The sequence below is a fragment of the Phocoena sinus genome, chromosome 9 (assembly GCF_008692025.1).
Source record: "Phocoena sinus isolate mPhoSin1 chromosome 9, mPhoSin1.pri, whole genome shotgun sequence".
NCBI classification, from domain to species: domain Eukaryota; kingdom Metazoa; phylum Chordata; class Mammalia; order Artiodactyla; family Phocoenidae; genus Phocoena; species Phocoena sinus.
Genome location: NC_045771.1, coordinates 76,056,174 through 76,069,597, shown reverse-complemented (window position 1 = coordinate 76,069,597; position 13,424 = coordinate 76,056,174). Strand labels below are relative to the sequence as shown.

At 44.5% G+C, this 13,424-nt stretch overlaps 1 protein-coding gene across 1 annotated transcript in view; it reads right to left on the bottom strand.

The window, feature by feature from the left end:
- Nucleotides 1–2,887: 2,887 nt before the first annotated feature.
- The window catches only part of GPNMB (glycoprotein nmb), a 28,699-nt gene continuing 18,162 nt past the window's right edge, over nucleotides 2,888–13,424 (bottom strand). The window contains exons 7-11 of the mRNA XM_032644026.1: nucleotides 11,648–11,755; nucleotides 10,324–10,426; nucleotides 8,139–8,353; nucleotides 4,453–4,549; nucleotides 2,888–4,010 (exon numbers count right to left, since the gene is read on the bottom strand). Coding sequence (XP_032499917.1) covers nucleotides 3,860–4,010; nucleotides 4,453–4,549; nucleotides 8,139–8,353; nucleotides 10,324–10,426; nucleotides 11,648–11,755 — 674 coding nt within the window. The 3' untranslated portion in view covers nucleotides 2,888–3,859. The remainder of the gene's footprint in view (nucleotides 4,011–4,452; nucleotides 4,550–8,138; nucleotides 8,354–10,323; nucleotides 10,427–11,647; nucleotides 11,756–13,424) is intronic.

The window sequence follows — 13,424 nt, the reverse complement described above, 5'->3', positions numbered from 1 at the left end:
TCTCGATATTTAATTTGTATTATTAAAACCTGTGCAACGCAATTAACAGTGACAACTGCATTGTAAATTTGAGAGAAATTTTCACTGGGGAGGTGACATGATGATATGTGTGAGAAAATTACACAGAGAATTAAAATTGGTTAAATAAGGCACCTAAATTCCAAAAAGCCTATGAAGATCTCCAAAGCGAATTTTATTCCAGAATTTCGATGGCACAAAGAACGACAATTCTATGGTAAATAGCAGAGAAATCACCTCTGCAGATTAGACTGAGGCCAATGGGGTGGCCAGGATGCGGGACTCCAGGCCAGAGGTTAGGACTCTCACTGCAGTAAACCTCTGGAACCCAAACTCCAAGAAAGCAGAGTCTTTGTCTCTTGTTCATGGCTGTGTCGCCTCCAGACCAGAGCCTGGGACATACTGGTGCTCAGTAAATGATGGTCGAAGGATCGAAATCAGCCTGTAAGAGGTGATTCCTGGGAACTGGCCTCTGAATTTTTAGAGCACCTATTCCAGCAGCTTTGGGGCCACTCTGAAAAAACCTTAAAGGATTTCCCACCCACCAGGGGCCCCATCAAAAGGTGGTCACCTTCACCCCCTGAATAACTATCTTCTCATCTGCCCTTGACCTGTCTCTTAGGCTTGGAGTTATTACACATTACGGATATAATGAATACGTACAAAGTATTGCCTCTGAACTGTTAAACAACTGAAAATTCATCGAAGGGAACCAATGTTTATAAATGAGTTAGAAGTGTTTAAAATGTAGACATTTATAAAGGGTCCAAGGAATAAGAAATTCCCAGAATAATTTACTACCTGCACATTTCAATTTTGTTTGGAAGTTCTAATTCTCAGCAAACATTAATCAAGTCATCCCACTACCTTTTAGGTTACTTTCCCCCTTTTACAGATAGCAATTCAGCAGAAGTTAAATGACTTGTTGCCAAGGTCACAAGGAGAATATAAATCTAAATGATTCATGATTTCAGCCCTCTCTCCTGCCATTTGTTAGATTGAAACCGAGGGAGGTTTCAGGAGGATTTCAACTCACTTCCCTGGTGACTGACTGTATATTTGCTGCTCTCTGCTACCCCCTGCTGATATGAGAAGGCAAGAGTAGATCTCGAGACCAGTATTTCTCAGTTAGGTCTGGGAGCAACCGTTATCAACATCACATGGGAACTGGTGAGACACAGAAATTATGGGGCCTCAGCCCATAATTTTGGGGGGGTTGGGCTCAGAAGCCTGTGATTAACAAACCTACAAAAGATTCTGCTGCAACTTGGTATTACTTTTCTGCTTTTGGTATGAATGTCCTGGCCTCCTAATCATCATAAAAATGGCAAGCCCCTTCACACTGCTTCTCACATGTAGTATAAATACCATTATGCCCTATTCAAAGTGCTTTCACATCCATTCATTCTTTCAGAGGGGCTTGCAGTAGCCCTATGAAATAAGTTAGGGAGGGACTGCAAATCCATTTTACAGATGAGGAGACTTGAGGCTCAAGAAAGTTCAAATAACTTGCCCAGGGTTACTCAGATTTAAGTGGCAGGGCTGGATTCAAATCTAAGTCTTCTCTCTCTACATCCATGTCCAGAGATTCTTCAGTTACTCCACAATAGGGCTGCTGACATTTGGGGTCAGGTAAGATGGGGTGCTTTGCTGTGGGGGCCATCCTGGGTATTGTAGGATGTTTAGCAGCATTCCTGGCCTCTACTCACTAGATGCCAGTAGCACCCCATCCTAGTTGTGACAATCAAAAATGTCTCCTAGGGGCTTCCCTGGTGGCGCAGTGGTTGAGAGTCCGCCTGCCGATGCAGGAGACACGGGTTTGTGCCCTGGTCCGGAAAGAACCCACATGTCGCGGAGCGGCTAGGCCCGTGAGCCATGGCCGCTGATCCTGCGCGTCCGGAGCCTGTGCTCCGCAGCGGGAGAGGCCACAACAGTGAGAGAGGCCCACATACCGCATTAAAAAAAAAAAAAAAAGTCTCCTAATATTGCCAGGGCCCCCCGAGGAGCAAAGTAACCTGTGGTTGAGAACCACTGACCTTCAGCCAACTCATAAATGCAGATAAATTCCACATTTCTTGTTCTGCAAATTTTGTACTCTTTGGGATGATTCCAGAATAAAGAGCTTATTTTGGGCCTCGGCCATCTATGAAGTGAATGAACTAGACTAACTCTTTAAGAAAATTAACACTAATTCTGTTATATCATTTGGTATCCAACGTGTATTCAGATTTCCCTCAGGTGTCTCAAGAATATCTTTCATAGCTGTTCTTTAATAATAGGATGCAACCTAGATTCCTCAGTGGCTCTTGGTTGCTGTGTCTCTCTAGTCTCTTTTGGTCTAGAATATGGGTCCACAAGCTATGGCCTGCAGGCCAGATCTGGCCCACCACCTGCTTTTGTCAACACGCTTGTGCTGGAACACAGCCATGTGCTTTCATTTATGTATATGATGGCTTTTGTGCTACAATATTGGAGTTGAGTAGTTGCAACAGACACCGTATGGCCCATGGAGCCTAAAATACTAACTACCTGATGCTTTACAGAAAAGGATTGCCAATCTGTGACCTAGAACCATCCTCTAACCTTTATTTTTAATATAATCCTGACTGTTCAAAGAGTCCAGAACTGCCTGTAGAAAATCTCTTCTTTTAGACTGGCCTGATTATATACATACATATATATACATATACGTATGTGTGTGTGTGTGTGTGTGCGTATATATATATAAAATTTTATGCAATTTCACATACTGTATACATATACTTAAAAATACAAAATACTTATGAAACGATCAGTGCTCCATGGCACAGAGTTAAACAAATTTTTATGTGTTAAAACTCTAAATGAAATTGAATGGCAAACAACAAATGAGAAAAATAATTCCAAGAGCTTTATTTTATTTTTTTAATTTTCATACTTTATTTTCCAGGAAGGAGAAGAAAAATGTCATGACTGACAGAGTAGCTTCAGTTACAAATGAAAGTAACATCTTTGGTGATTAAGTTTCTGTATCATTTGAATAGAGAAACCAGTAGGAAAACCAAGGGCCTCCTTCTTTGGAAAATCATAATATATAATTTCAACTATAATTTTCAACTGTGGCGCCAGAGTGCACAGAAATTCAGATATATCCACAAGAATGTCAACACTCTGAGTACAGGGCCATGTACTTAGCAACATGCCTGGTATACAGAAAGTGCTACATAAACGTCCATGGGAAAAATGAATGAATGAGTACCGTTCCTTTACACATTTGGGCTCGGCAGGTGGTCACAAACATATTCACAATCATTTATTAGATTAGTATTTTTTTTTAGTATAACAAGCATGCAGAGCCTACTAAAGGCTTACCTGTTAGTGTTCTGTTGGGAGCTCATGCATGTTCATTGACATAGGATTCAGGTAGCTTGGAACATGACCCTCAGAACAGGAATACACTGGTTTTATGCATATGGTCATATGGAAAGCTAGAACACGTCCAGCCTCTCCTTCCAGTTAACCTAGGTCAGACTCTAACGAAAGTACCTTCTTCTGCTACTCTGGATACAGTGTATCTATCCTACTAATCACCTAAGACATTATAAGTGAAACAAACCATCACTAAAGAAAATGCTGCTAACTGGTTTTATCAGTTAATATAACATGGGTGAGGCTGTGCGTAGTTTAATTCCCCTCTACCTCTCTAAAATGTCATTTAACCTATAATAAAAATTGGACCTCCCTAAACCACAATATATATTTTACGATAATATTTCTAAAAAGTTAATCGTCATCCACTCTAGCATAGCTGATATAAATGGCGCTGAAGAGTGAGCTGTTGGTCAGAAGTAAGGCAGAAGATTTAAAGAATTCCCGGTTGGTTCTTGAGCAGTGGATCTTCTTCCTGGTTTCCGGGGAAGAGCATCTTTGCACAATTGGGGAAAACATTCAGGCCTTTGCCTCTGACCACGATCCCAGTGCTGTTTTCTATTGGTTTGTATTCCTTGTGTTTTCTGAAAGCAATGTGTTGGACAGATTAAAAAAAGATCTCCAGCTGGAAAAGGTTGCTTTCTACAGTCTTTTACATGCCAAGTGCAGAATGGTTAATTCTATTTAATTTATGGCTTTTAAGACATTGATGTCTTATGAAAATATATTTATTTTCTCTTCTTCATGCAAGAAATGTGTCTGCTTACTATAACTTGCAATTATATGTTAAACATTAAGCTGACACAATTTGGTAAAGTTACTGACATTTGGTAGCATTTTTAGGGATAAAAAAACACAGCAAAATTAATAGGCTAGTTTGGTATTCGTCATTCAGTGGAAGATTTTCCTCCCACATACAAAATGTTTAAAAGCAAAAAAGGGAAAACAGCTCACTTGTGCAGAAATATGCTATTTATTTTTGACAATATACTCTAGTGATTTAAAGTGTTAGAACCAGCAACTTACTTGTACACCAAAAGGGCGATCACAGTGACAAATATGGCCATGCAGCCAACGAAGAAGACCAGGGTACCATTTGCCATTCTTAAAAGGGAGTCTGGGTCTTAAAACAAAAGCAAGACCGTATTAGTGACAACTTCCACCTCGAGGACATGCTGCTTGTAATGTAATTAAATCGACGAGGAAGAGAGCTAACAGAAGATATATGGCTCTCTCTGTGCTTTCAGTAATCTTTCCCATTACATAATACATAGTCTTTGGGGGCAGCTTATCTTCCATTTAGAGAATGAGTTAGCGTGTCTGGAACACTGTGTTACGGGCTCAGGAGACAGATGTCACGTCCCGGAGATACCTGATGGGGTCTGAGCTGACCCAGCTGCACACACGTGGTGAAGGTCTTCATGATCCTCCTGCACACTCCTCTGGCCTCATCTCCCACTGCCTTCTTTCCAGCTGTGCTAAAAATCCATCCTCCCTGTGCTCTTTCAAATCTCCATGCCCTCTGCCGGGAACATCCTTCTCCCAACTCATCTCCAGCATCTGCCCCTTTGGGACACCTTCCAGACATGCATGCGGGCACCAGGTCATGCCTTCCTTTGTCACTTCTCTCCTTGTCTCTCTTCCTCTGCCTCCATCACACTGTGTTGCAATTACTTTTTAAAAAAAAATTTATTTATTTTTGGCTGCGTTGGGTCTTCATTGCTGCACGTGGGCTTTCTATAGTTGAGGTGAGCAGGGGCTACTCTTCGTTGCAGCGCGAGGGCTCGTTGCGGTGGCTTCTCTTGCTGCGGAGCATGGGCTCTAAGTGCATGGGCTCCAGTAGTTGTGGCTCTCCGGCTCTAGAGCTCGGGCTCAGTAGTTGTGGCACACGGGCTTAGTTGCTCCGTGGCGTGTGGGATCTTCCCAGACCAGGGCTTGAACCCGTGTCCCCTTCATCGGCAGGCGGATTCTTAACCACTGCGTCACCAGGGAAGCCCGCAATAACTTCTTTACACAAATTTCTCTCCTGCTAGACTGTAAGAGCCATAAAGCAGGGAGTATGTCTTCTCTGTACTCCCAGAACCCAGCAAATCAACTAGTCTTGTCTCTGCCACCAAAGTATAACTGGAGTCGGTCTATTTTCTCTCCATCTTCTCTGCCGCCATCACAGTCCCGGCCACCAGCCCTCTTCCCTGAGAGGACGTCTTCATTGTCTACTCGCTTCCACTGCTACTTTCCAATTAACCTTGCTTCACTCAGCAGTCTGAACGATCATCTAAAAGCATTGATCAGATCATGCTTCCACCCTGCCAGTGGTTCCCCTTACGCACAGAATAAAACCCAAACCCTACCTGTGGTGCGTAAGGATCTAGATGGGCTGCTTTTTTTTTTTTTTTTGCGGTTCGTGGGCCTCTCACTGTTGTGGCCTCTCCCGTTGCGGAGCACAGGCTCCGGACGCGCAGGCTCAGCGGCCATGGCTCACGGGCCCAGCCGCTCCGCGGCATGTGGGATCCTCCCAGACCGGGGCACGAACCCGTGTTCCCTGCATCGGCAGGCGGACTCCCAACCACTGCGCCACCAGGGAAGCCCGGCTGCTCATTCTTGAAATGCAGGTCTCAGAGGTGGAGGAGGAGGCCCTTCTCATTCAGAGAAGGCGCTTCACCAAGCAGGTGCCACTGCGTTGGCAGGACTTTCCCAACGTCCCAATCTAGAGGGCCAACTTCTGCCCCCTCTCTCCCATGCTTGTCACTCTCCACGCCTTGTTTCATTGTTTTCACAATATCATCTATTTGTTTACTGCCTCTTTCTGCTCACAAAAGCTGGGACCTTCCTCACCTTGTTCCCACTCTATCTAGGACTGGCTACCTGGTGCCTGGAGCTGTGATGGACATGGAGTGGACGCCCAGTGAATATTTGTTGAAAGCATTGCAGGTGCTTCATGGATGTTCCTTGAATCAATGATTAAAAGTCATTTCAGCTAACAGGCAATGCGTTTGCCTTTGAACAGAGATGGACTTTTGAGATTCTGACTTTGAAAGCCAAGTCATCAAGTTACAATTCCCATTGGATTAAAAGCTCTCTTTCTGAGCTTCCTTTTTTGGGTTTTAAAAATGGCTCAGGTCACACCTAAAGTTATCACTGACTACAAGAAGGATTAAAGGGAAGCAAATATCCAAGCGTCTAATCCAGGTAAGAGAACCGTGGTTTGCCAGAACTGAGAAAGCTTCACAGTCCCTTCACAGGGACTCTAAAAGGCAATTCTAAAAGTAACTGCAGCAGCACAAGAAAAACAACCCCAGTAGCTCCTGGACGTGATGGTGTAGAAGATCCACACTCGCTCACATACAGAGGCTCCGGCTGCCTCTTTTCGCCGGGCTCCCCACTTCTGCACCCCAGACCCCATGCACCCTCCCTGGGAGGAAGCAGCGTACCTTTGCATTCTTTTCTTCTTTTTTTTAACGTACACCCTGGATCTCACCAACAATAAACCCTCATGCAAATAATTATATGCATGATTACTTATGCTTTTCTTTCAATGAGGTTAAAGCTGCCTTTTATATAGTTAATGAGTAAATATACGTTTAAGTACATTTCACCTTATAAGATAGACTCCACGACCGAAAGAGTTATTTGTTAGTTAGTTGTTAGGTTGTACCCAACAATCCTCAAACTAAGGAGCAAAACACGTGCTGTAATGTGTGCACAATTTAATCTGTGCCTTCCGTCCCACCACGTAGCACTTCCTCTAAGAGGTAAAGCAGTATCTTACAACATAGTCAGTTATAAGTGAAATTCAGTTAGGGTCACCAGGTAGAGTCCTTATGGGCTGGGGAAGATTAGCAGCCACCAGTAGATGGGAATTTCTCAATGAAATTCCTTCAACCACTTGGCTAACATTTTACCTCTCCGAGCATTAAGGGGACAAGGAGTAGTTTTTCTGGTGAACATTTAAGGACTAGGTAAATTGGTTTGTTTCCGTCTCAGTGTAATGCTTGGTAGAATTTGGGAAGGGAAGGAAAGGGCACATGGCAAGTTAGAAGGGAACCAGGAGTCCACCTGGTTTCTCATTTCTCTTCATGGCTTCATATCTTTGCCCAGGTGGATTCCAATGACAACATGATACCAGCCTCCCCTTTGTTGTAGCTTAATTGGACACTTTTTTTTTTTTGCGGTACACGGGCCTCTCACTGTTGTGGCCTCTCCCGTTGCGAAGCACAGGCTCCGGATGCGCAGGCTCAGCGGCCATGGCTCACAGGCCCAGCTGCTCCGCAGCATGTGGGATCTTCCCAGACCGGGGCACGAACCCGTGTCCCCTGCATCGGCAGGAGGACTCTCAACCACTGCGCCACCAGGGAAGCCCCATTGTTATTTTTTGATGTTGGGCTTTGCACTTTCCTCTTGAATTACAAATCTATCTGAGCATGCAGTGACCACATCCCATTATTACTGGTCCATGATCACAGCTGATTTTCTTCGTCAAAAGGCTTTTCTCTGGGCATTACTTCATTGGGTTTCTCTCTCTCATCCCTTCCCTAAGTAGATTTGCTGTTGGCTTTTAATGCCATTTCTTAAATCTACGTTAACAACAGTTCAATGAATTTTACATGGAAATAAAACTAAATATTGAGAGTGAAGCCTTGAGTAGCTTTGGTATTGGACACACACTTTATCTCCAACGTGAAATGTTCATACAACCATAAAACAAAACTTACCTCTTCCAGGGATAGAGACGAGGGTGCTCGTGAGGGCCAGGCTTGCATCATCACCCAGAGTCAGGTTCATACAGTATGTCCCAGACCCACCAAAGGCTCTTCTCACTGTCAGCAAGCACATATCGCCCAGGTCCATGTTCACAGGGTCGCAGACTGTGTTCTGAGTGACCTGGCAGGTGGGGTCAGAGATGACGGTACAGACCTCTGTGGGGGTGCTGAGGGCACGAATGACACAGAGAGAGAGAGAGGAATATGACATCAGTGTAGAAAGAAAATCACTACATTTCTATAAAATGGAATCCTACTTATTCTTACTCAAACCATATGACATGAAATTGTCACATATAATTTACTCTTTAAAAATTATTTTTAAAAATTATTTATTTTTGGCTGCATTGGGTCTTTGTTGCTGTGCGCGGGCCTTCTCTCGTTGTGGCGAGCGGGGGCTACTCTTCGTTGTGGTGGCAGGCTTCTCGCTGCGGTGGCTTCTCTTGCTGCGGAGCACGGGCTCTAGGCGTGCGGGCTCAGTCGCTGTGGTTCATGGGCTCTAGAGCGCAGGCTCAGGAGTTGTGGCGCACGGGCTTAGTTGCTCCGCAGCATGTGGGATCTTAATTTACTCTTAAACAAGCCTGGGTGTGAGCCATTGTTTCCTTTGTATCCTCAGGAAGATGAGCCCCTGGTGCTGGAGGAGGAAGAAATTATGTCCCCCAAGGCAAGGGGCTGCTGGGAACTTCCCTCTCCTTTTTGGCTCTCTAGATGTCCAAAGATGCAGACGGCTTAGGTGTTAGGCAAAGGTAGTATTAAATGCCAGTCGGCCCTGCGTGGGCTCCTGCAGAGATATGACGACAGCAGCAGCAGCAACCAGAGCTGTTTATGCAGCACCTACTGTGTGTAAGGCACTGAGTTTCTGATAAGTGATATAGTCTTGTCTATTCCTCTCAACGACCTGATGAGGAAAGTAATACTTTCCTAATGCAGCAGGTGACAAACTAGCTCTGGGAGGGGAGATCGCTGGCCCCAGGTTAAAAAAGCAGTTAGAGGTGGAGCTGGGACTTGAATAAAAGAGGTTTGACAGCTGTCCCTGTAACCACTCGGCTACCATGTGTTACTGTCTTAGCCACTGTCTCACTTCTGAGTAGACTTCCTGGATGGCGAGACCAGGCTCTGAAGCTGGGCCTGATGAGGGCGTGGGAAATTAGACGAGTTCATCTTCCCTTCTCACCTGGCCCCTGGCCTCTTGAAGCAGCTTTGCCTCCTCAGTCAGGGTTTTCTCTTTTTCTGTCATCCTCATCCCATTCTCTCCCCAATCCAGAGAGCTATGGAGCTATCCCCCCTTTTTGGGGGGTGCACCCCACGGCTTGCAGGATCTTAGTTCCCTGACCAGGGATTGAACCCGTGCCCCCTGCAATGGAAGAGCAGAGTCCTAACCACTGGACCACCAGGGAATTCCCTGGAGTTATCCTTTTTGATCAGATAAGGCCTCGTTTTTATACCAGCCCATTCTGTTGATTAATTTATATATCACATACACGTACATTTTAATTACTTGATTTACTTATACGTAAATTAGTAAGTCATTCACATATTTGATGGCTTAATTGATATAGTATTTATATATTAATTAGTTTATATTCTGTCTATTATCTATAGTTATAACCAAACATTAGGAAGTCAAATTATATAACGCATTAGAAAGAGCTTTGTAAGTTTTAAAGCGAGACAGGGTGATCAGGCATTGCTACTACTTAGCACAAGGACACAGCGCTTCCACATGGCCTCCCCTGACTCCGGAGGAGCCTCAGGGAGCTTAAGAGGCTCTGAGCCAGACCTCAACCCAGGAATCTTGCTCTGCCAGGTACCCGCCACCTAGGCAGGTACTGTTATCACTGGTGTAAATGAGGAGACTCATATGACTGTGTGAGGATTTGACATGAAAACAGAAGTAAAATGTTAAGGACACAGTAAGTGTTCAATCAGTAATTCTGCTTCAACAGTCAAAGGTGGTGAGCATTGCTCAGCTCTAGCAAAGCAAGTGCATGCTTGAGAGCACGTGGGAGAGTCCTTCCTCATCCTGGCTTGCTGAGGAACTAGAATCCAAATCAACTTTAAAGGGGAGAGGGGTATGAAGACCTTTGTTCAGCCTGGGGTCCTCACTTGGCCCCTTTCTTGGAGATAATGTACTCACCTCCCTTGGCAGTTCACGACGAAATCCACCAGGGGGTTGTCAGGCTGTGGCACGGGCATCAGGACGTCTGTCACCTGGATGATGTTAACCTCTAGGATTCCCTCTAATGGAACAATGCCCCGCAGAAAAACACATCAAAATACAACACAAACCAAACCAAACCACTTCTTAACCAATCAGAAGGTCAAACAAAACGGACTCAGCTTCTCACCACCCCAGATCCGGGAATCTGCCCCAGAGCTTTGGGTACATGTCCAGGCAGCATTTTCAAAGTCAAACTGAACAGCTCTTCAGCCCAACCTTGATCTTTAGTTCTGGAGCCTGTGTGTCAGGAGGCGGCACCCACTGGAGGAGGTGTTTCCGGGAAAGATGACCCTGAAGGGGAGCAGGCCCAGGCTCAGGCCTCGGCTGCTGTCTCTCCTGCCCAAGTGGCTCAGCCCCAGTAGGCACAGCTTGGGGTTTATTTTTTTATTTATTTTGATTATTATTTTTTTTTTTTGTGGTACGTGGGCCTCTCACTGCTGTGGCCTCTCCCGTTGCGGAGCACAGGCTCCGGACGCACAGGCTCAGCAGCCATGGCTCACGGGCCCAGCCGCTCCGCGGCATGTGGGATCCTCCCAGACCAGGGCACGAACCCACGTCCCCTGCATCGGCAGGCAGACTCTCAACCACTGCGCCACCAGGGAAGCCCTGTTTGTTTTTAGTGTGGACCATTTTTAAAGTCTTCATTGAATTTGTTACAATATTGCTCGTTTTATGTTTTGGCTTTTTGGCCGCGAGACATGTGGGATCTTAGCTCCCCGACCAGGGATTGAACCCGCACCCCTTGCATCAGAAGGTGGAGTTGTAGCCCCTGGACCACCATGTGGGTTTTAGCCCCAGCCGTCTCCTCTGTTCGGCACCTGTGAGCAGCGCCCCAAGCACACAGCCCGGTGTGGTGGCCCTGTTCAACCCTCTTTCTTACACACAGGAGGTGTGACTTTATGAAATCACCCAGGGGAGGAAAGTGGGAGCTGTGAGAATTTGGAACTGGCCTTCCTTCAGGCCACATTCATTCAGGTTTCTGAGCTGCACAGGGTCGGAGGTCCAGGCCCCCTGGCAGGCTCATTGCTCTGTGGGCCTCACAGAGGGCTCATTTCCACCAGGATGTCTAAGGAAGGCCGGGAAGGCAGGTGGAAATCTAGCAACTAGTGGAGTCTTTGCTTGTGCACATGTGGTACCACCTTGGACAGAGAGTGGGTGCCCTCATCCTCACCCCTCCAGAGGCAGGTAAGGGAGTGGGTGACCCAAGGTGGATTCTAACATCTTTCCTCCATGGTCTTACCTACAATTGTGATGGTGGCTTTAAAGTAGCCGTATCTGTTAATATGGCAGTTTTTATCAGGAATCTCCCTCGGCTCCAGGGCATTGTCACCAGCAGGCACTGGAGAGTCTGAATAATAAGATTTTAGGGTACTTGTTGAGAACGTAAAAGATGTACATGATATTACCAAAGATCTAAACATTTGTCTACTTGCTCTTTAGAAAAACATCAAGAGTTCTATACTATTAAATTGCTGCAGAAATTTGAACTAAATGGGTAACAACTCATATAGATGTGAGAGCTATAAAGCATTATAAAATTGTTAAATTATGTAAGTAAACACAATCCCGTATCTTGTTCAAGCACAAATATCATATGAAAGGTGGAAGCCGTATTAAAATGTGTAGTACAACAATCATGATGAAATAAAGCAGGCCACAGCAGATAAAATTATATTGTAATTTTGGAGGAAGGTATTCTGGGCTCAAATTCTAGGCCCCTTGTTTTTAGCTGTTTGAGACCATGGGCATGTCATTTAACCTCTCTTTCCTCAATTTGCTCATCTGTAAAATAGGGACAATACTTACTGACCTATTAGAGTTGAACTATAAAACCTAAATAAAATAAAAAACTTAAATAAAATTTTATAAATAAAAAATATAAAACTTGCTTCTCATGTCTGCCATGTAGGAAGTATTTAATAAATATCTGTTTCCTTACCCCAATATGTACTTCTATACATCTATGTAGGTACAGATGTGCTATAACATATATATGTAATAAGATATGTAATTTTAAATGTTAAGGTGGATGATTTTAAATGATAAGAAGGAAACAACATGGAAAAAGGCAATTCTTCCCCTGTTTGAGTGTCTCATAGATCCTAAGTTTACATTCTAGAAGTCATACAGTCACTTATGATGAGCAGAGGCGTGGGGAAGGAAAGGAGTGAATACAAGATGCTGTTGAAAAATAACCCTTTGAGTGTGATTAGAGCAAAGAATTTAATGCTCTATTAGTTACAATTTAAAAAGCTCTAATGGTGTTCCATTAACAAGATAAAATGACTGGAAAGAAAATATAATACTGAAAATACAACATTACTGTCTCAAATTTCCAAAGGCATGAAAATGGACCCAGTTTGGGGGGAATCAAAGCTTCATAAGAGCTGCATCTCTAACACAGGGATATGTAAGTATGAAGCCAATTGGGAGACTTCTCCAGGGCTCCTCAGAGCCTCTAGTGGGTGAATGAATGTGCCTGTGACGCTCCTTTGCTCAGAGGGACCTTCGCAGAGCAGTTCTCAGAGCATCTCTGGAAAGTAGCGCTTCATGGCACACACTTTGGGAAATGTTGTTTGGGTAAAACCCAGAAAGGTTCTGATGCCATGCCAGATTCAGATGCAGTGGTTTATCAGCAGGTTTGGCTATGGCAGGCTTGGCTGTGTCCCCTGAGCTTCACGGTGGTCCTGTGAAGTTACAGGGTAATCATTCTTCCTGTTCTGAGATTTAACTGATGGGCTCCGATGCAAAAGATATGTTTGTGAAGGGTATTAAAGATGGCTGGCTCTTCCCTAGAAATCTCCTTTTGAAGGTCTTGACAGGTGAAATTTAGCTGTCAAGTTAGAGCATGGAATCATGACCCTGCCATCTTTTAAAATAAAACTTCTCATGAAAGATGACTAATAAATGTCCATGATTTTATCTTTGGTAGAATGCTTATAAAAATGCCTGTGGGGTTTTGCAGAGGTATGTACAATATCAAATCTATATCTATACATACAAAGTCAAGGTATGAT